The 21,508-nt window shown below is 36.0% G+C and overlaps 1 protein-coding gene across 8 annotated transcripts in view; it reads right to left on the reverse strand.

The window, feature by feature from the left end:
- Positions 1-21,508, reverse strand: part of LOC123014944 (tyrosine-protein phosphatase Lar) — a 225,594-nt gene that overhangs the window by 64,779 nt on the left and 139,307 nt on the right. Inside the window, exon 5 of one of the 8 annotated variants that reach the window (XM_044414282.1) lies at positions 4,949-4,966. The exons of the other annotated variants lie outside the window; for them this stretch is intronic. Within the exon in view, the coding sequence (XP_044270217.1) occupies positions 4,949-4,966 (18 nt within the window). The remainder of the gene's footprint in view (positions 1-4,948; positions 4,967-21,508) is intronic. 8 annotated transcript variants of the gene reach the window in all.

Genomic DNA, 21,508 nt, shown 5'->3' on the forward strand with positions numbered 1-21,508 from the left:
GCTCGTTCTAAACGAATACGTAAGAATCGATAAATTTAGTTGATCAAACTACCAAGAAAATCATCTCCGACGCCTTTTGCAATTTACACCAATGAAAACGATCGAGATGTACGAGCGGTTGTTCGTCAGGTGTCAAAAAACGAGGTCGTTTCGAACATTTCCAATATTAGAAAAATCTCGACGTAGGAACGTTGACCTCACTCGCTGGTATATTAGCCCCATTTCAACAAAATCCACATGAATTATGCGACTCAACTGACAACAATGCAATGCATCGAAGTTTTCGTTGGGCCTTTACGTGTTATTTACGGTATTTGGACGTTGATGCAAAATGTGACGCATAATCCCACTGCGAAAACGATCCAGAGTATTGTGTAGATATGTGACGTGGCATGCCTGCAACTGTATCCCAGTTACATGCATAAATTCATGAATTTGAACGAGAACACATCAGCGACATCTGGATAGCAACGACTGATCACTGCCACTATTCGGGTGAGTGTGTGTGCCAAAAAAGATCAAGCTGGATTGTGCGTGTGCATCATCTAAAGCCGCTCAGAAAAAACTGCATGCAGTGCATTGAAAAATTAAAACAACAAAATAAAAACAAATAAAAGACATAATATAAGATTTCTTCGAAGAGCATTCGCAAAAAGGCGCACATACCTTCGTCCGTTTCTAAAGTGATATTATGGCAATTGGTGAAATATCCTATAATAGAAGGCACAATGTAAGTTTTCGCCAAGACAACTTTCATCTAAACATATACAGCAACAGAAAATAAAGTGGGGGACTGGTGGGAGCGAAATAACGGTGTTACTACTCGACGTGTTGATTCAAACTTTAATAACTATTTCAGCACGGCTTCGAGCAAAAATTACCAAAAGAAACAAGTATTGCAGTAAACTCACGTTTTAAATTCCAAGTCACGTTACAAACACATAAATTAAAAATTTTATCAGTTTAGTTTTTAGAACATACATGAAGTAGTTGTACCAGATTTAAAAAACAACCAATAGAACGCTAAATCAAGACGTCATACGCTATTGATTGGCAAAGGTTGGTGCAGATGATTGTTGTTTTTAACGCAAACAAAAAACACGCACATTGCGTTCCATTTTCCCTCCTTGTGTACCATCCGATTATTTGTGTATAGTTTGTATAGTATGATTTTCAGGCCGAAAAGGAAAGAAACTGTAGATCCCTTTCTTTATTGATGAACCCATGTCAACCTTCCGGGACAGTTTACCACTTCTGGAAATAAAGGAGAAGCCGGTATGTCAGATCGATAAGACTTCTTATACTCCTTCCAATTCTTTCATTTCGTATTATGTAGTTGATGTTGTAAGTAAAACCGCTTTGTACTAATATCACGGAAATAAAACAGTTACATGTTCCGTTATCCTCCTGCATAAGGAAACGGTGAGATATCTGGAATAAAGTGAAACAATGTGGCGCAGCCATCCGAAGGAACGATTCCATCGGGAATGGCCTCGTTGGGTGCGGATTTCGGTCCAGAATCCGGCCGTTACCATAATCGTACGCTATTCTTGCATAAGAACACAAACGTCTTTTGTTTGGCGCATCTAATTAATCCAAGACTATCGTCAATTAAATAACGAGACGCGCATCCGCCGATAAGCCCGAGTTTATTTACTAAATAACTTCAAACACAAATAGCAACGTGACCTGAGACACTGTACAAACATTTATATAGAAATTAGCTCCCGGGTGGAAGCGAGAGAGACAGTGGGCAAGGTACAATAGGTTTTTATCATCAATGACAACATGTCACAAGCTTTGTAAATACGTCACCGGAATCGGGGGACAATGACAATATCGCGGCTGGATTAGACGACTGTAATTTCGTATTAATTGGACAGCTCCCGGTTATACTTCAGTTAACAGAGAGAATTAATTTAGTCAATTAGCTAATCTAGCCATCCATCAAGCGCACGATGAGGTGGAGGCGGTGTAGTTGCTTAGGGACCTCGTTGCGTATTTGAAACCTTCGCACACCTGAAGAACGTTGTGCGATAACAATCCCCTAACGATATGTGAAACCTAATAACGACGAGCAACTTCCACTAATTGTTACTTTGAAAAAAAATATATAAAAGAAGTATATATGAAACATGATCGAAACGAAGCAAAAAACGAACATCTTACAAAAATAACGAGTAGACTAGTCAGGATAACTGGATAAGTGTTTACCTCAAAAGCATGAGTTGGAAAACATGATTTGGAATGACGGGGAAATTTAAAAGAGACGCAAATATAATAACTGGCGCAGCTCTGACCAACCTTGCTAGTATCAAACATAAAAAAGTGGAATATCATATTCCAGAAAAGAAAATTGTAGAACCGGTTAACAACTCGGAAATGAATTCAAAACAAATTTACTGAAGTGTTCCAATTAAAGAAGTGCTTTTCAGGAAAAAAATATCTCGGGAAAGCAAAATTCATATTAAAAGACATACTAACGGATAAAATGTCCACCAATCTGTATAATGCTGTGGCTGAGTACAAGTATACAACAACGTTGTATTCTGTAAAAGACTCATTATTCCTGTTGAACGAACACTGCAAATGTTAATAAACACCCGTGAAACACATTCTCAGACAAAGTAGAAGGGTGTGCCGACAACAGAAGCGGATTAACTAGAGCACGTATTCGTGCTACCATGAAGTAGTATTATTATATAAACAAAAAATGTAACCACGGTTAAGGGAGTATATGATGCAGTTTATTAAGTCGAGAGAGAAGAGACAATGAAATACACAACATCCTATGAAAGAATGTCAGCTGCAGGCGTTAATTAAGCAAGACAAGTAAGTGTGACAGAACAACGTAGCAGGAATGTTTACACAAAAACGTCCTGCAGGTAAGGAAAAATAGCCGTCTCGCCTAAACTTTGTTAAAATAAAATGTGATTGACGAATTTAATTGACGTGTCCCTGTTGGTGTCTTCTTTGTTGGTTACCTCCTGCAGCACATATTCGTCGAATATTCTCACAATACCGAAATTTAATTAAGCCGGGTCGTGCCACTAATACGACGTGTACGTAGCGTATTAAGTGAGGTTTGTGTGGATGTGTAGGGGAGCGTATCAGGCATAGACGCATAAAAACGGATATTAATATCTCTAGGAGGCGACAACCTACAGGGCCGTTGTTAGAGGGAAGAACAAGCATTATTACATGTGAGCGTGTGTTGTAGTTTGATTTACGCCCGTCGATGTATTGTGTGGAGTGAATACTGCAATTACACGAAAGACGGACGCAGCACGCCCTGTTGTTCCGAACCGTGTTACGCGCTCCGGGCGTCCCGACGCCGCATTTCCTTGCTGGCCAGCCTCATTATCGGCATCATTGTCATCTAACGGAACGACAACAAACACTATGTAAAATAATACTCGACGTCTAATTAAAATTGACGAAAAAATCGATGGGAGAAATGCAGTCATCCAAAAGTCGCAAAACGAAACTCGATAATAAACACTCTCTTGGAAGCAGTTAGAGAAATAATGCGGAACCCAGAACAGCACTATAGTACGACTGTAATCCGCTGCGGCTTTGCTTAACACGACGTTCAAGAATGTACAGAATCCATTGTTACATCGCACTACTCTACTCTAACCCGGCTTAGCGGTCAGTTTGTAAAGTTGACACTCAAAAAGACGTTAAGCCTGTCATTCTTCGTTCGCCAAGAAATCTAAGCAGTGCTTTTTTCACACCAGTTACTATGCAAAATAAACGCAACTTGAATTTCTCTCATCACATAGTTCTTGCTCGGTTGCGTCCTGCTAGGTCAGTTTGTCAGATAATATGCTAATAACTCCGTTGCTTGCGCTGTTTTGTCAAAACCCCAGTCATCACAATTCACGCACAATCCTCCACAAATCAAATCCAAGCCAACAGCCGACCCCAACGTAAAACATGCAACAGACACGGTGGTTCCTAAGAATCCGTTAAATAGGTAACATATTTCATTTTAAATTTCCAAAACAACGTTGCATTAGTATTAGTATTTTATTAATTCCTTCATTCATTTCTAAATTCTGTAGTAGAAAAAACTTAAAACTCAGTCGAGTGAAGTAAATCTCTTGCTGTGGTACCTCTGAGATTATTAAAAAAAAAAGTAAGAAAAATCATAGCTGCTACTTCCTTTTATACAAAACTCATAAATCCCATTTTATGTTTGAAATTAAAGATTTGTTACAGAAAATTTCGTTTGTTGCGTCTGATGCAATTTGCATATACTATAATAACATAATTTCTTAAATGTACAAGTTTTAGATGATCATATTAAATGTAACAAAACAATTTTATAGGTATTTCATTTGAAAAGTTTAAAACAAGGCGACACGAAGCACTAACTTAGTATTACTTCTTCATGCTTTAAATACTGCCAAACTCCACAAGCAAAGACGGATCATCGTGGAAGGCCCAATCTCCGTTCTCGATTTGAGCAATCGCGAAAAGGAATTCCTGCTATAACTCTTAATCTTTGGACGCATCCGGACGAAATCAAGCGGTTCATTTGTAATGGATGGAAGTTTAAAACAGTGTGGTTTTCCGGAGACCTGGCGGAAAGTCAATGCAACACCGAAACGGGCCGAAGCACATATCTAATTATTTTAATGCAATTTCTCTTTGGTCGAAACTAAATTCAGTGCACGCACACGGTTGTACACAAACGACGAACGACTCCAGAATTCGCGTGACGGGAATGGCCCTCGTTCCAAACGGAACTATCGAGGTCCATAACCGGTGCGACATAAAACGCAACGAAAGAGACCAAAACCCTCTCGCTAATCAATAACATCCCTCACATGTACAAAGTGTAATCTGCTGTTTTCTCCACTACGAAGCAGAGATAAGGCACAGATGGACTTACGGACTAGCATCGGAATGGCGCTGCGGACGTCGACGAGATGGTACTCACCAGATCCACCGCGACGCACTAAAAAAGAAAAACAATACATTCCAGTGTGTAAACCAAGATAACACATGAAAAGATTCCACTAGCATTACACACTAGAAGAATCACAAATCAGATGTCTTGACGTTGACAGAATAGATTTTTATCAAACATCAGGCCATTAGTTTTGCTCCCCAAACAGGACCGCAATAACAATGCTGGTTTTTATTACGCAATTTAAAATAGTGTTATTTTTTCATTTAGTACATGGCATTTTGCCATCGCTGACAAAATAAACACATTAGCGAGAACGTTCACACAATTGCAATGCAGTGAATGGACACACAAATTGTGGCAGAACACAATTATACCTCGTACTAGAGAACTACTAGAGAATTTGTTACACATGTGTCTCTCAACTTTCAACTTGAAAGTTACGATGTCAACCTCACCATTCCTGCTATTCACTTAATTACCATTTATTAAACAAAGTTACAGAAAATCCACCACAGTTATGCAGCTTTGCATATAGCTTAAACGGAAAGAAACAATCTTAGGTGTAGCAGTTAATTTTATAAAGCGGACACCTCACTTACAATAATTATTCGACTTGTGCAAGTTGTCTTTTGCATAATAGACTTTTTCGACAATTCGCTCGAATGTTAGTACGAGTTTTGAAACTCCCTGGGAGCAGTTTCGTGTTCGAAATTGTAATTGCTTGGTCATCTTGGTCGCGATAGTTGTCAACGTAATATTTCCGGGTCAGTCGAACCTGCCATAAAATGTAATCGTCGCGGTTTGCACCATAGCTGTAAACCTACCTCGTTTATTTATGTACATAAACTAATAAATAGATTTGGAAAACTATTTTATCACAATTATTATTCAGCATTTTGGATGATATGATCCATCTTGTGGATGAAATTTTGTTAATGATCCGAATAAAAGAGCTTTCTTGTGTGGCAAAAAACACCATTAAATAACTGCCGGTCGTGAGTTTTTGAGGGGTTTATCCCGATCCGCGGCGAGAAAAATTGAATCGAACTGCCATAATGAAGCAAAAATGACAAGCATAATGAATCGCTTGAGAAGACCTTTCTACTCACAGTTTATGTTATGATTTATGGTTCTGCGGTAAAACAAGCCGCGCCTCGTCTGTTATGAAACAGCCCTCACCATGAACAAAGTCGAATATGAAAATCGCGGCTTGTTGCGGTTTTAAGTGCGGGTCGTATAACGTTATACACCTGAAGGGTTTTTTCGAGGCTGGCACGATGTAAACCCAGCGGTTGAAATAGCTGAAGTTAGAAGGTAGATAAGTGGTAATTTAGGCTTACGTTCCAGAATGGTTACGTCAAATTGAATGTAGGCGATATTTGTGGAAAACCGCCAGGTGTATGTGCATTTTAGTTGCTCGTTGTTCAGACAACGACCCGAACAAATGAAGTTGCACGTATTTCAGCTACACAAAAGATACATCTCGTAACGTTCTAAATATTTGCTGTTTAATTAATACTTTGTAAATATTTGCGTTGTTACGAACAAACAGAGAAACAACATATTCAGTTTTGCAAAAACAATTCGTACCTATGTACTCGTATAAAATAACAGGATTTAAAATTAACATCCTACTTAAAAGCAACATTTTGTCCGTTAAAATATTTCTTTCAATTCACACATAAATCGTTCATCCTCGCCCGAGCGTAATAATCGATGTCATTAAAATGCGAAAGTTGAGAAACGAAAGACTTTGGAATGAAACGACGGACGCATTCCTAAATCTTTTTACAACTGTGTGTGTCAGGAAAGAATGGTCAAAAGCGAATCCGTTTTAGTATCATCCCTTAAAAGTTTCAGGACATACGAGAAAAGCCTCCGGGCAAAGAGAAAATAAACGCTAAAAGCACAACGTCCGACAAAAGTTTTCAAGAAAAACTCGGTTTGGATTAAAGTGTTATATAAGAACTATTAAATACCACAGCAAGAATCTAGAACTACAAGAGTGAATTTATATCGGATTATGGAGAAACGCAATCGATACTGCCCCCGCCGATTTTACTTAAGCCAAAATTAACCCTCACAAGATTAACAAAAGCGAGCGATTTTTATTGTCCTCACCATTTTTTCTTCAAAGAACATTCAACTTCTTCGCTTCGCACCCGATGGATAAAGTTTGTCGTAGATGACGGGCTTATAATAGCAGATCGTTTTTCTTATATATCGAAGGTACTTTTAACGTAATGAAAAATTTTACGGCCTCAGTCTCATATCGCTTTTCTATTTCTACATGAGACTTTACTGCTTACTAAATCCTCATTCGAGTCGCATGTTACACTAAAACAGAATTTACGGCGTGCTGTTGGCGCTTAAAAAAAATGTACAAACGTCGCTCATACGAATTAACAAGAAGTAAATGCTGCGCAAACGTCGCCCTCGTGCAAAATTAAGTGACAGATACTTTAATTGGCTGGCAGAAATCGCAACAAAAAATAAATTGTTTCTAGCACCAAAAAAAGAAAGACTGGAAGGATTAATAACCCACCTCCTACTTCATTTTAATCGATAACTCAAGTTAATACTTCTCAAAAAAGTAACGTGAAGAGAAAATAAATTAATACAACAAGTCATGAAATAAAGTTATAAAAATGATAAAATCACAATAAAATTCTAATCCCGATTTGTTCTTTCTCATTAGTTAATGGGTCTTAAGAGTAGTAAAAACAGGTGTCAACAAAATTAAGCCATCTGAATAGAAATCTGTGTCGTTTAAATCACTTAATTGTTTTTATGAAAACTTGAAGACTGATCGTTGGATTGTATGTATAACAACCGTCGACCCACTTTTCTGAGGCACTGCAATAAAACTCTCTATAATCTCTTCTGGGACAGGATACGCTCCGTCTGGTGCGAAAAAAGTTAAACAAACACAGTGCTAATTTTAATCCCGGCATTAATCTCCTTTATTCGAGGACGGGTACGGCGATGGTCCCGATTTTAATTGAAATAGAACAAAAGGGAGCCATTTCATGCAAATTCGTTCAATAAAGAACAGGTAATTATATCTCCGACTGTTCCGAAGCACCGAAAGGGTCCATTGTCTGGATCAGTGGTGCGATTTTTGTGCTTTTTAAAAGCGATCATTCTGTGGTCGCTTGGAATTATCTCGTGCATATTTCAAGTATTCGATTGACGAACGTATCCTTGCAGATAGAAAACAACGTCGATCCCCCTGCGATCCTGTTGTATAAACGTGTTTCAGTACGAAAACGGCTGCAAGCGTGAAACAGGAGCCCTTTCAGGACGATTTTCAGGCTTCACACACGCCAAGTTAAATCAACAACGCCGGCGAAACGTTACGCATTCATAAATACACAGAGCGAGGTATTGTTTGTTACAGGAAAACTAGAAAGTTTTAAAGAAAACCGGTCATGTCTATGTTTCTTATGCGATTTCCTTAATGAATTTCATACAGGAATGGTGTCGATACGTCCGCATTCGATATTTCGTGAGTTTAATCATTATTTAAAGAGGTAACGGAACAGAAAAATTTATGCACCAAGGCTTATAGATACATTGTGGCAAATTATTGTTTAGAAATGACTCTCTTGTTTTATTAACCGAAAACGATACACAGGGGTTGGTATTAATGAGACGAGGTCGCCCCTATAAATTATTGATTAGCCAAGGTCAATAAAGAAAAAAAGTTAAACAACGTGCTGGTTATCGAGAAAAGATCTGAAGGCTTGCATGAATTCTACCTAAATCTATTTTATACTCTTGACTGGTTCTGATACCAACTTAAATTCAATTTCGGATTCATTTATTACGTTTTATTTAGACATGTGTTGTAGATTGTAACCCATCAAATCTGGCTAAAAAAAAGTCTATCAAATTAAAAAATCATGATTTGAAGCAAAAATAGTATACATTTTTATATGTACAATTTTAAATTCTTGCAAATTTGTTCCGGTTACCAAAAATCATTTTTATGAATTATAGGTTTTCCATTCTAAACGAATTTCATTACACCAATTAATAGAAATACCAGTAATAAATTTTTAAATACAACACATTATCAGCACGATGAAAGTTAATAGAGTTTGTAAAAGATATAATCTACAACTAAATCCGTAATTAAATTCAAATCAACCTTTTCAATACAATAATTGATTGCACAGAAGAAACAAATTGTGAAATTCTCTTCTGAAACGTCATCCTTAAAACCATTATTGTTAGCAGCATTTTATTTCTGTGGCATCAACTAAGTACTAGGTGGATATAATATTTTTTTATTCAAAGTTCTTAATTAAATGGCCTAGTTCACGGTTATGATTTTTAAGTCACGATAAAATATGGACGGAATAAGAATAGCCTGTCTGCGACGTTAATTTAGAGGATGGTCTGGTAAATCGTACCGTAAAAAGCTGGGAGCAAACCACTTGTTTGCTTTCGATAAAAACGGCTCTCATGTATCGAAAGCTCACTACAAACAGGCTCAAGCAGACACAAAACTGATTTATTTGTATGATGAACGCGCACAATATCCCAACGTATTATAGCGAGTATTTTCTGTAATGTATTTGCAAATAGATTTTCTCTACGTGCAGCCATACATCACAATATTCCGAAAGAGTCCCCGTTTAAAATTCAATTGTATTCGGTGTGAGCGTGAGTATGTATACACAACCGATGCAATGTGAAATGTTTGCACAATATTTATTTTACAATTTCCTCCGATGTATCTGTACAAAAATATTATGTTTGTCTGTAAAAATTCATTTTTGTTTGATGAAATAACAGAACAGGCGAATCCAAGAAAACCATTAAATATTCATGCCCATCCTGTGTTTTAAAGCTCCCGATGTCAATTAGTAGGCGAACATGGCACGTCAACGTCAACCATTAATGACAATGCATACATCCATAATTCACGAATTCTATTCCATCAGAGATGACGGTCGTGTCCTCAACCGAAAGTTCGTATGAAATGCATACGGTTAATGCCCGGCTTTTAAAATACTCCCGATAATTGCTACCACTAAGATGATTACGTATTCGACCTGTTGACGGCGTCCCCGGAAGAGAAAAGCGCACACATGGCGATAATGAATCGCTCAAATTAAATTGCGGAGGTTCCGGGTGTACGACTTTTGTATTGCGAGAATTACAAATTTATCTACCTAAGCACCAAACATTAAACTCAAACTCTGACTTTCATGAAAAGAAGAAAATTTTTTGCTATTCCAATAAAGTCAACGTAAATGATGCATCCTTGACAAGATACCATTTCCAGATTTTTTTCCAAAATGCAAGAAAAATGTTAACAATCAACTAAAACACTGACAATTCGCAAAAATATTTAAATTGCGGATAATAATGCGTTTGAAAAAAACTACCACAATTTCAAATTCGTACTAATTGGAACATAATGCTCTGTTATAATTTTCACTAATCAATTTAAAATGTAATAATCTGAACAAAAATACGGCGAGATTAACAATAATAAAGCATACATAATATAATATTTTTCACTAAATGATCTTGCATAATTAAAAACGGGGAAGTCAATATTAATTATGTTGTCTGGTTTATATTTTCTAATGGAGACTTTCCGATAACATCTCCGGAATTAACTGGAGTGAATTAGAGTTTTCCTTGTCAAAGCAAGTGACGTTTGAAAAACTCGAAATTTATCTACCTAAGCTCCAAACATTAAATTCTGACTCTGACTTTCATGAAAATAAGAAAATTTTTCGCCATTCCAATGAAGTCAACGTAAATGATGCATCCTACAAGTTCTTGACAAGATGTCATTTCCAGATTTATTCCCAAAATGCAAGAAAAATGTTAACAATCAACTAAAACAGTGACAATACACAAAAATATTTAAATTGCGGATAATAATGCGTTTGATAAAAACTACCACAATTTCAAATTCAGACTAATTGGAACATTATGCTCTGTTATAATTTTCACTAATCAATTTACAATGTAATAATCTGAACAAAAATACGGCGAGACTAACAATAATAAAGCATAAATAATATAATATTTTTCACTAAATGATCTTGCATAATTAAAAACGGGATAGTCAACATTAATTATGTTGTCTGGTTTAAATTTTCTAATGGAGACTTTCCGATAGCATCTCCGGAATTAACTTGAGTGAATTAGAGTTTTCCTTGTCAAAGCAAGTGACGTTTGAGAAACTCGAAGTAAACGCAGAAGGTTCGCTGTTGTTGGTTCAACTTCGCCCTGGATTTTAAATAGAAGAAGAAAACAGGAGACGGCAACGAAAATATAAATTGACACAGAAAGAACCTTATATTGGACAAATTCGTTTCAGGAGTGCTTTTAGTAGTAGTGATGATTTTGTAAAATTTGGATAATTTTTAATCGCTACAGAACAAATATTTATTTATTAAAATTCTCACTCAATAAACTCAATTAAACTATTCGTATCACTACCGATTATGTTAATTTTCATAAATTCTGTATTTATTCATTTAATTCCTTGTTCCATGACAATGAAACAATTAAATTTCGCTTGAAAGTATAATTTTAAAATAACAATAAACGCCGTGGAGCGTATTTTAATTAAATTGGGTGATTTGTGAACGCATATATCGATGAACTAACGTATAAATGTGCATAATTTGAATAATACATTAGTAAAATAGGTTGTAAATGATGTATTAGAATCAGTTTTTCGAGGGATGCTAAGGAACTTGTAAAGGTTTAAAAAGTTTAAACGAAAATTCTCAAAAAGTTGTGTTAAATTCTCAAATTGTGATGAGGTAAATAATTTGAGGTAAAAAAAAATTCACTTAGCACAAGTGTACGCAAGGCTATCAATAAAACTAAATAAGATTTAATGCCGCACCATCGTTGATTTTAAATAGTTTGTTTCATATTTTCGCTTGAATGCAACTTGATGCTAACTATGATTTCATAAAGTCTGGGTTGTTCCTGCGTTATTGATCAAAATCGGACCTATAACAGATTGCACGCAACAAATGGGAGAATTTTTGGTAATTTATTAAACAGATAGAGAAAGTATTTCGTTCCGCAATTTAATAGGACTATATTCTCGGTAGGCAATAACTTTAATTCATTTTTATATGAAGCCATCTCATATGAAAATCGTAAAAGTGCTATAAAAATTTATTGAAGTTGGAGCAATAAAGAGCCCAAGTTCCAATATTGATGTCTTACAGGTCAATCTAGGATCTATTCTTGATTTTTTTCTGAATATTGAAGACAAATAAATGGCTCTTGCTGAAAGCTTTTCTAAGAAGATAGACTCTCTACAAATCCAACAAAACTTGCTTTTACTTTATTTTCATCAATAGAGGTGTTTAACATATTGCTTGGGATTTAAATAAAAGCCAAAAAATGTGGCATGAATAAAACAAAACAAAACAACATTCGCATTTTGGTGTCACAACTCTTGTTTTTTGTTTCTAGAGTGGTGAAACAATCTGGTAATTTGTGCCACATCGGAACATGTGATACCGGTGCCAGTTACCCGCAGACAGCCGTCAGGTTTAATAAACCCCTTACACAACAAAACCTTTACTGTTATATAAAACTATTAATTTCCTATGAACCTTCATATTTCGGCCACGTAACATCGAATGCAATTTCCTCGACATGCCGTCCCGAAGAACAACATCACGCTGATATGATTAACGTGGCCATTAAGCCCCAACGCAGTTGTAAATTAATACGAAACGGTTGTTAATCACGGTCTAAATGTCAAATTGCATGAATCATTTCGATTCGAACAACGACCGGAGGCTAAATCCGGGACACAAAAACTAACCGGAAAAGAAGCGGTCGAAACGAAATTACTGAGAGGATTTTCCGAATAAACGGCGTTCGAACGTCGGTTTTTGCCAGCCAATTAGGCTATTAGCTTGGAAGTGTCACCTCGGCGCGGCGTCGGACGTCGACGGCGTCGAGAACAAAGCTGTGCGTTCGAATTTGAACCTGAGTGACGTCACTAACACCAGATAAGCTCGTGATTAATGACAGTTTGTGTTACTCTTGCAGGATTACGTTTTTTTCAGATCGCCAACTTTCTGACCTTTTCGGCGGCTTTTTATCGAAAGGTCTGCGAATGACATCTATGAGATTAATTTGTATTCGGCATTCGACGATGCTAAAGAGAAAATTAAAAAATCATAAGATGATAGGTGAAGAAAAAAAATGAGAACTTTTCGATATGTCCTAGAAATTTATGTTAGACCACCCGAAAAAAAGTCAAAATAGAAATTTACATGTAAAGTTTGGAAAATCTGACCGTCCATCATTATTTTGTTTTTTTCCATCACGCCAGCGAGTTTGAAATTTAGATAAGTGATAATGGCGGCGTAGCGTGACGAAGTCTCGTACGAACTTTGCTATTCTTATATAACTCTAATATAAGTTGTGGTAAATTATCAGGTTTTTAATGACAGTTTTTCTTTTCAAATGTAAATTTCCATCAGCAACCGGTAATTTACACAACACAAATTAAACGCGGGCTCCTTATCCACGATTCAGCACAATATAATAAACCTGAAAATACTGTCAAGTCCTCAGTCTCGCGAGAAGAAGAACTTTGATTATAAATTACAATTTAGTGGAAAAAAAGGTGAAAAAATTTGATCCTACCTATATATTAATTTTTTCCGTCTACTGCGAACAAAACATTAAATTTAAATTTATATTCACCGATGTTCACCAAACATTTTGCGAAAGATTCTCCAATACCTCGACCTCGAGGTGTCACAAAGTCAATTACAGTGAAAGGGATTTCTTGTCATGTGTCGGCTCGGAGACAAGCCGCCGGATTCAAAAGAATAATCCCTTTATTTTTCTTCAATCAATATTTCCAACCGCACCATTAAAACATGATCCGGATCTGATCCGGGATGCTACTCCACAAAAAACATAACAATCTCCTCCAAAAACATACTCAAAACTTCCATTTTCGTTAATTGGACAGCTTCAATTTTGAAAATGCGTCATAAAAAAACAAAAGCTTCAGTCTCAAATCGGCAAAATAAAGATAGATGAACCATCAACGCATTCCAGCAAGAAGATCCCTAAGTCATTTCCATTTAAAAGATCGAGAGACTGAAACTTTGACATTTGTGACAGTAGATTTAAACAAATTGAAGTCCCACACCTGCACCAATTTCCATCAGAGTAGGTATCGCGGGACATGCTAACCTGTCTCACGTTTTAAATAAAGATGTTACATGTCGACGAGAATGGAATTTCCATTCATATTGTCACAACAAGGCGATGGAGGCCAAAGTGCAACTTCCTATTCCGATATTAAAAATGTGTAATTATATGTTTAGCGCTTCCTGGCTTAGCACTTAAAAAAAAGATGGTATCGATATATATATATATATATATATATATATATATATATATTCGTATGACAGAATAATACATAATATTTTAATATGGTATCGATAATAATAATAAAGTGCTAATTTAGCTTGTATTCAAATGATTTTTTCATTGTGATTAAAAATGCACCACTAAAAAGAGTGAGAAAGTTATTGTTTGATGTTCTCGCTTCTATTTTCTTTCATTTTGAAACTTTCAGGTTCTTCCTTGAACAATACATTCACGTTGTATTTCTCAATTTTCAGCCAGGTCGCTTTTTCTATTACAATCAGGTATCATTTGTCACTTTTATTCCGAATGAAATGTCAAAACAAAAGCGCACACATACACAACACTATAGGTTATTTGTTATGTCGTGGGTCGATCGTGGTGGTGTAGTCGTAGTGGACTAAAATTGAATTTGCTGTATAGTCACTTGAATGAGAGAATGTGCATACCAAATAAAACATTCATTAGTGAAAAGCACCTATCTTGTATATATGTATATGTGTATCAAACCCCCAAATCCGTAGGTCCTTATTCATACATCTCTCGCTAACGAATACGTTTCTCCCCATGGGTGTGTGCAGTGTTTCGAAACGTAATGAATATTCATTGTGGTGCTCGCGGCGGTCGGTCTAAGGTTTTGGTATATAATTACAACGACGCCACCGCAATATATCATAAGTTAAATTTGAAAGGTGGTCGTCGGATACGTGGGTCGCATTCAAAATCGGGCTTCGAATAGATTTAATTAAAGGTGGTAATCGAATACCCCTACTTAAATTGATTATTGGTGATGACGTTTATTCAATGTACCTCTGTACACTGTCAACCCAATCATCCACTTGTTATCGAATTTATCATTTTTAACTCGTACGATACTTTATAAACATGAAAGGTATATCACAGCTCTTTCCCCAAAACCTACAAAAATAGCATCTCTAGACTTAAAATGAACTGTCCCCTCTGGGTAAAAGCAAACTAAGCTTTTGTTTTTCTCTCAACTTCAATGAAGACCGTAATGCTAAAGAACTCGACGTTCAATTCCATGTTTAACCCTTTATCTCAATGTAATGAAATGTTTCTAATCCTTTTAAGGATTGGAAAAAAAGCTCAGAAACTCAATACACCTTAAACGGATCGTAGTACCTTCACTATTTTAGGGAGTACGAATACGCCATTTTTGACAATCATGGTAAGAAGCATTTTGTTTGAGCTCAGTTAATTCTAGATAAGAGCACATTTTAAAATGTACAGTATTTAAACTAATATTTAATTAAGAGATATTCTTGATATTTTAAAATTACCTACTGCTGAAAATTATGCGAAAAAAAAAAAACAATTTTACGTAGGTATTTTCAAGCTAATAGATAACTATTTTCATATTATATCCAAAAATGATTAAATTCCGTTCATATTTTACTGTAAAATTATAAAGAATTTTTAATTTGATTTCTCTACACCCCAGAAAAAATTCAATTTGGTCGACTGATAAAAACTATTCAAACAATTGACATCTGTAAAAACGACTAAACATTTCAGAAATATAAACTTTAACGTTATACTTATTAATGTTGAAATTTGAAATACGTATTTAAAAAACATTGTTTAAAAATGTATTGAAATTAAAGAAAGTTTCAAAAATACGCCTACCATTTCGTTACTTTAAGATGGTACATTTTTTCGTATTCCATCGCCCGTCCCGCAACAGTATTTTCGATAGATTGAATAGCCAGAGCAGCTGAAGTAATAAATACGGGTGAGAAAATCTCCGGGTTCGATAAAAGATTCCAACGGCTGAGCTTCTGGGTTTGGTAGCTGGAAGGATGTGCATTGCAAGTTGACGGTGCATGAAATGAACAGAGCTACATCCCTCTTACATGCCCGACGCGGTGAGTTTTAGACATTGTGACGTATGAGTCTTTGCACAGCTCAATAGCCTGAAAAGAGCGGCCTTTCCGACCCGGATTCTTTACACATGTAAAGGATATAGCACTGAAAAGATGTTTGCTTGAAAAAAATCGAACACAGTGTCGAAAATCATCGTTTCTCTTATAAAACTAATTACACACTCCACCAAACCTAATTAATTCTCAATCGATACGTAACTTGGCGAGTAAATTGGTTTCTTGCGGCCCCCATGACCCGATCGACAAATAAACACAACTGGAATTCCAAAAAACTAATGCAAAACATGTATGCACTAACTGGTTTAATCAAAGCTGATCATCTCCGTGATTCCTCTGTAAATGCTTACGGGTATTGAACATATTCATCTTTAACAATGCTACTATAATTCAACATAATATGCAATAGCGGAAATGCAAATGAATGTAATTTATATTATATCGCACTTTCACGGTTCAATAATATCCAGAGTGCAATTGAATTTAACTAAATGTCATATAACGTGAAAACATAGCACACCAAGTACAATTTTTTAATACCTACATACCACCGAAACGAATACTCAAAGCGCAAGTTCGATTCTAGAAATAAAACTTTACGTACATCTTCTGGTCCAATTTTTGACCCGCTCTACCACCAGTCAACGTTTTCGTTTTAAAAGCCGCTATTCCATCGAAATATATTCGAAAGGTTTACGGTTGGGATCTTTGATTAGCACTCTTATTCGATACATGGCACTCCGATCGGTATGCGGAGGTGGCTTGGTTGATCCGTCCAATTTCCGTTCCCGGTTTCCCATTCCGGCATTTAACGGGCGACATCTACTGCGGGCACCCTTGATTTCCCGCAAGCTAAGTCTTGTTTCCGCTTTTGACTCGATAACGCCCCTATAATAACTCTACGGCTTTTCCACTGAAAAATTGTTTAATTCCTGTACAACACACTCAAACTGATTAATTGAATTATTGTTTTATTAGGAGAAAAAAAGAGTTCCCTAGCTTATACAGGAATAAGCATATGATTTATTGTGCGGAATTCGACACCTGTTCCAGGATTACAACGCTATTTTGGACTGGTAAACACATGTGAACAAATTGAATTAAAATATGATCAAGTTTGTGCGTGCCCAAATCTAGATATTCGAAATTTTGAATTAATTCATCCATGTCGTTGCGGTCAGTACTTGTACCCTAAAAGCGAATTAATAATACGAAAGCCCATTATTAAAACTTCTCCACATATTATAAAGTCAAAAAAGAGGCTGAATTCATTGTTTTTAATTCTACATCGTCAGTTCCGACCGCTATACAGAGTGTGTAACTGGACCAGTCGTAGAATCAAAAGCCATTATTACGATAGCGGGTGGAAAATGTGTTGCCCTTTTTAATAAATGGCTAACGCTAAACCTTGCAAATTTTGTCTTTGTATATGCTGAGCAAATTTCAGGTAATAATGTTGACTCAATTCAGCCAACTGAGTTCGTAATTAAAAAATAACTCTGCTAATTATGACCTAAAACGTTATTAATTAGGTGAAATATGTCGCCGTTAAGAGTTCCGTTGGCCAGCGCCATGGCTATGTAAATATTTATGCAATTAGGGGCAAGTGTGCGGCGTCATATAGCACCGACCTGGTGGTGGCTCTATCCAGGGAAATTTTCTACTAAATTAACCAGCCCTACCATTCAAAAAAGGGAAAAAAACACGTGTGTGCGCATAGGCAGGCGTTGAGACGACACACGGAAATGTTCCTAATTATTCCCGTGGCTTGTGGACATGTTAAAAGTTGTTTTTGTTTTTGATTCATTATGTCGGTTGCGACTTTAGTTTTGTGCCCTATTCATATTCGTTTATTCTATTGCCGTCCCCCTGTTTTCAAGTGTAATTAATCTCCGACTCGAATTAAATATACACATTAACTTTTTGCCAGACTGTGCAAAATTAACCGGACGCTAAATGAATTTCGCCTCAGTGTGAATATGAGCTTAATTAACGTGTTGTGTTGTCTTTAAATTAAAAAGGGTTCGATGCAAGGGACGCAATTAACTTCTATCACCCAAATGACAGCTTTCTACTAACAAGACTAATAACATTTTTCATTCAATACGTCGCACTATGCGCAGCAGCAAAATAACTCCTACATATACAGAGTGTACCAACTTAAGCTTTTGGGTTTAACATCCTAATTAAATTTAAGATAATAATTTATTTCAATGAAATTTAACCAAGAAACAAATGTCCGTGTCTCACTGATTGGCCAAAGCACCCTCAGTATTTTCCTTAAATCCAAAACAAAATCTTGTATGTAATTGTTTTACTAGCAAAACAAACAAACTCAAAATCTTTTAATCATAACTGTACACAAACTTCATAAATCGTATATTAAAGCTTTACTTTGATAACGTTATTGTTTATTTTTATTTGTTAAAAGTTAAAATCAAACTAATCAAAAATTTGTGTTAACCCGGCGCATCCACCAAGTTTTGAACTCTTGGTCCGAATTCATGACCGTCATTAAAAAACAAAAATAAACCATGTATTCACCTCCAGTGGTTTTAATTTACCCAAACTTTAGAGAACACAACACAACGTGTTAGACGATCTACGCCTACAATTCAGGCACGAAATCGTTTAATTCCTCAAGTAGAGTAAAGACCCTCTTAAATATCAATAATTGATGCGTTAAAAGTAGATACGCTCGTGACGCTCGTAAATATCGCGTTACCGTAAAAGAATGCTACGGCATCACCTTTCGAACAGCGAGAAATCCATTTAAGATGATGGCATGCGGATACATTTTGCAGCAATATGGAACAGACCTTGCGACCTACCTCCACATATATTCACCTATAGCATTTTATGCATTATAAATGATAATGCAAACTCAATATTGGCGCGTATACGTGTAAAATTTTTCGTTATTGACGGATTTTGAGCAAATTAGAAAGCGTTCCAGTATATATTTCGAGACGTCGCCGTCGACACGATAACGCCCATCTCAAGAGAGAGAAGAAACGGTGAGAAGAGAGAGTTTGCCAACTTTTGCGGCTCGGCCTTATTAAAAATGCATATCAGATTTTATAGGAAGTACAAAATATCCTGCGCAAACTTCGCCAGTAAATTTTACAGTTAATTGTATTACCATTTCCCAAATAATCCCTTAAATGAATTAAGGCCATCCACATTTTCTATTTTCAAAATTTTATAATGTGGCCACAAAAAAATTAATGAGGTTTTTATGCGAACAAGAACCCTAAAGCAACATACGCAAAGTTTTATTGCCAGGAAGAAAAAATAATACAATGCTGATGACAGAAGGTGATGAACAAAAAAAATATCAAGTGAATTCCAGAATAGCTAGTTATGTATCAAGGAACCAAAAACTGTTTTTGGAGACTGAGTCCCTAAAATAACCGTTTTGCATACTATTTTATTGAATCCGGAAAAGACTCATTTTAGGGACTCAAATGAGTCCCTAAAATAGCTGATTTCGGGAGCGTATACAAAAAATGTAATTAATGGATTTACATAAATAAAATATACAAAAAAAATTCAATAATTCCTAACAACATTAGACTTTATAAAAGCAAGCGTACACGGTTATTTTATAAAAATTATGCCTAAACATGGTTGGCAAGTTGTCGATGTTGGGTCAGCGATCACGGCAAATATTCCGCTTTATCCTGGCAAGAAGTTGGCCGATTATATGTATAGCGTGATCGTCGGCGTTGCCGCCGCCGCCGTCTAATCGATAGCGACTTAACACGCACCTGGGGGCCATCACACGTTCCGATGCTAATGGAATCCACTCGGTCCCCGAGTAGAGACCTGGTCGAAAACGGCTCCGATTTCACAAAGGGTGTTCGGAGCACAGATCGCATTTCCAATCAAACAGTGTGTTGGTCGCAAGGCCCCTTTGAAGCCCGTCGACAAGTGGCCTCGTTAAGAGCGCTAAGTGGAGACCCCGACCCGTACGCAATTAGCCAAAAATCGACCGATCTAGACCGTCTGACGTACGTATTTCTGACAAGCAAGATAAAAAAATTGTAACTTCAAAGTCGGTTAAAAAGTTTAGGATTTTCGTGTAATAAAGAGAGTAAAGTAAAATTGTATTGGATTAGGTCAGATCAAATTACGGTATATTATTCTCAATAATTCAGTAAAGTAACAACTGAAACTGGACTGTCAAAAAAACGAAAGAATTGCTAATTGAGAAGTTCCTACGGTTGGGAAAAACTTTCTTGAAATCGAGTAAGAATGAAAACCAACGATTGACTCTTCCTTTTAAACCCAGCACTCGTGCATTCAAAAAGAGTCTAAATGAGATGCTTAAAAATAACTTCAATAAAATTTAATAAAGTAGTTTTATTTTCTTCCTTAATTAGCAACAAGTCTTAAGAGTGACAAAACTGAAATAGAAGTTATCATAAACTTTTGCATCTCAAAACGCTCGTGCCATTACAAAAGGCAAACATCACAAACCTACTGTTAATAAATATGTATCAAGTAGTTAAAAATTATTACACAAAATGTTAATTAAGATAGTTTTAAAACCATTGAAAAACGCTTAACAACTCTCAACATTACCAAAACAAAGAACATAATGCAATGTTGAAAAACTTCTCAAACAGGTTTTCTAATTTGAGTGTATTGTTATTTCACACCGAGGTAAGTCCATTTCTAAAGTTATGTTGTAAAACAAACACTGTTTAGCTTGAAATAATCAAAATATTGGTAATATTAGAAATTCATATACCAACTATGTTCTAGCATATAATAATAATACATGTACGAGTACTGATACTATATGTACTAACAACGCTATTACTAAATCAAAATTATTAAATACCCTTTAGAGGCACAGCGGATGCCGAGAGAGTAAAACACTTTTATGAATGCTTGGCATACTATTATTAGCATTTTCTGCCGAAATTCGAACGTGATGAGTAAAAAAAACTTCATAATCTTAATTTTACTGCAAAATTCGCCAAATCAGTTCCTTAGCGATAAGGTAAAAATTTCCGGTGTTGATAGTCTAACCAACAACTTTCAATTTCCCTAAACCGCCCCAAGTAAATCGATAAATTATTTTTTGTTTCTGATCGATTTACTGAGCACTCTTGATATTAAACAAGCAATTAAATAGTCTACAAAATCAAACTGGCCAATATTGAAAATATCTCGTAAATTACAAGAAAATGGCAAATATTATAGATCCATTTCTTTCCCGTCATAAAGGTCGAGGTCGATATGGCATTTTTCATATCAAAGCCGTCACGAAAAAAAA

The sequence above is a fragment of the Tribolium madens genome, unplaced genomic scaffold (genome assembly GCF_015345945.1).
Source record: "Tribolium madens isolate multiple individuals breed KSU strain unplaced genomic scaffold, Tmad_KSU_1.1 Scaffold_97;HRSCAF=244;Tcas5.2_LG3a, whole genome shotgun sequence".
In the NCBI taxonomy this organism is placed as follows: domain Eukaryota; kingdom Metazoa; phylum Arthropoda; class Insecta; order Coleoptera; family Tenebrionidae; genus Tribolium; species Tribolium madens.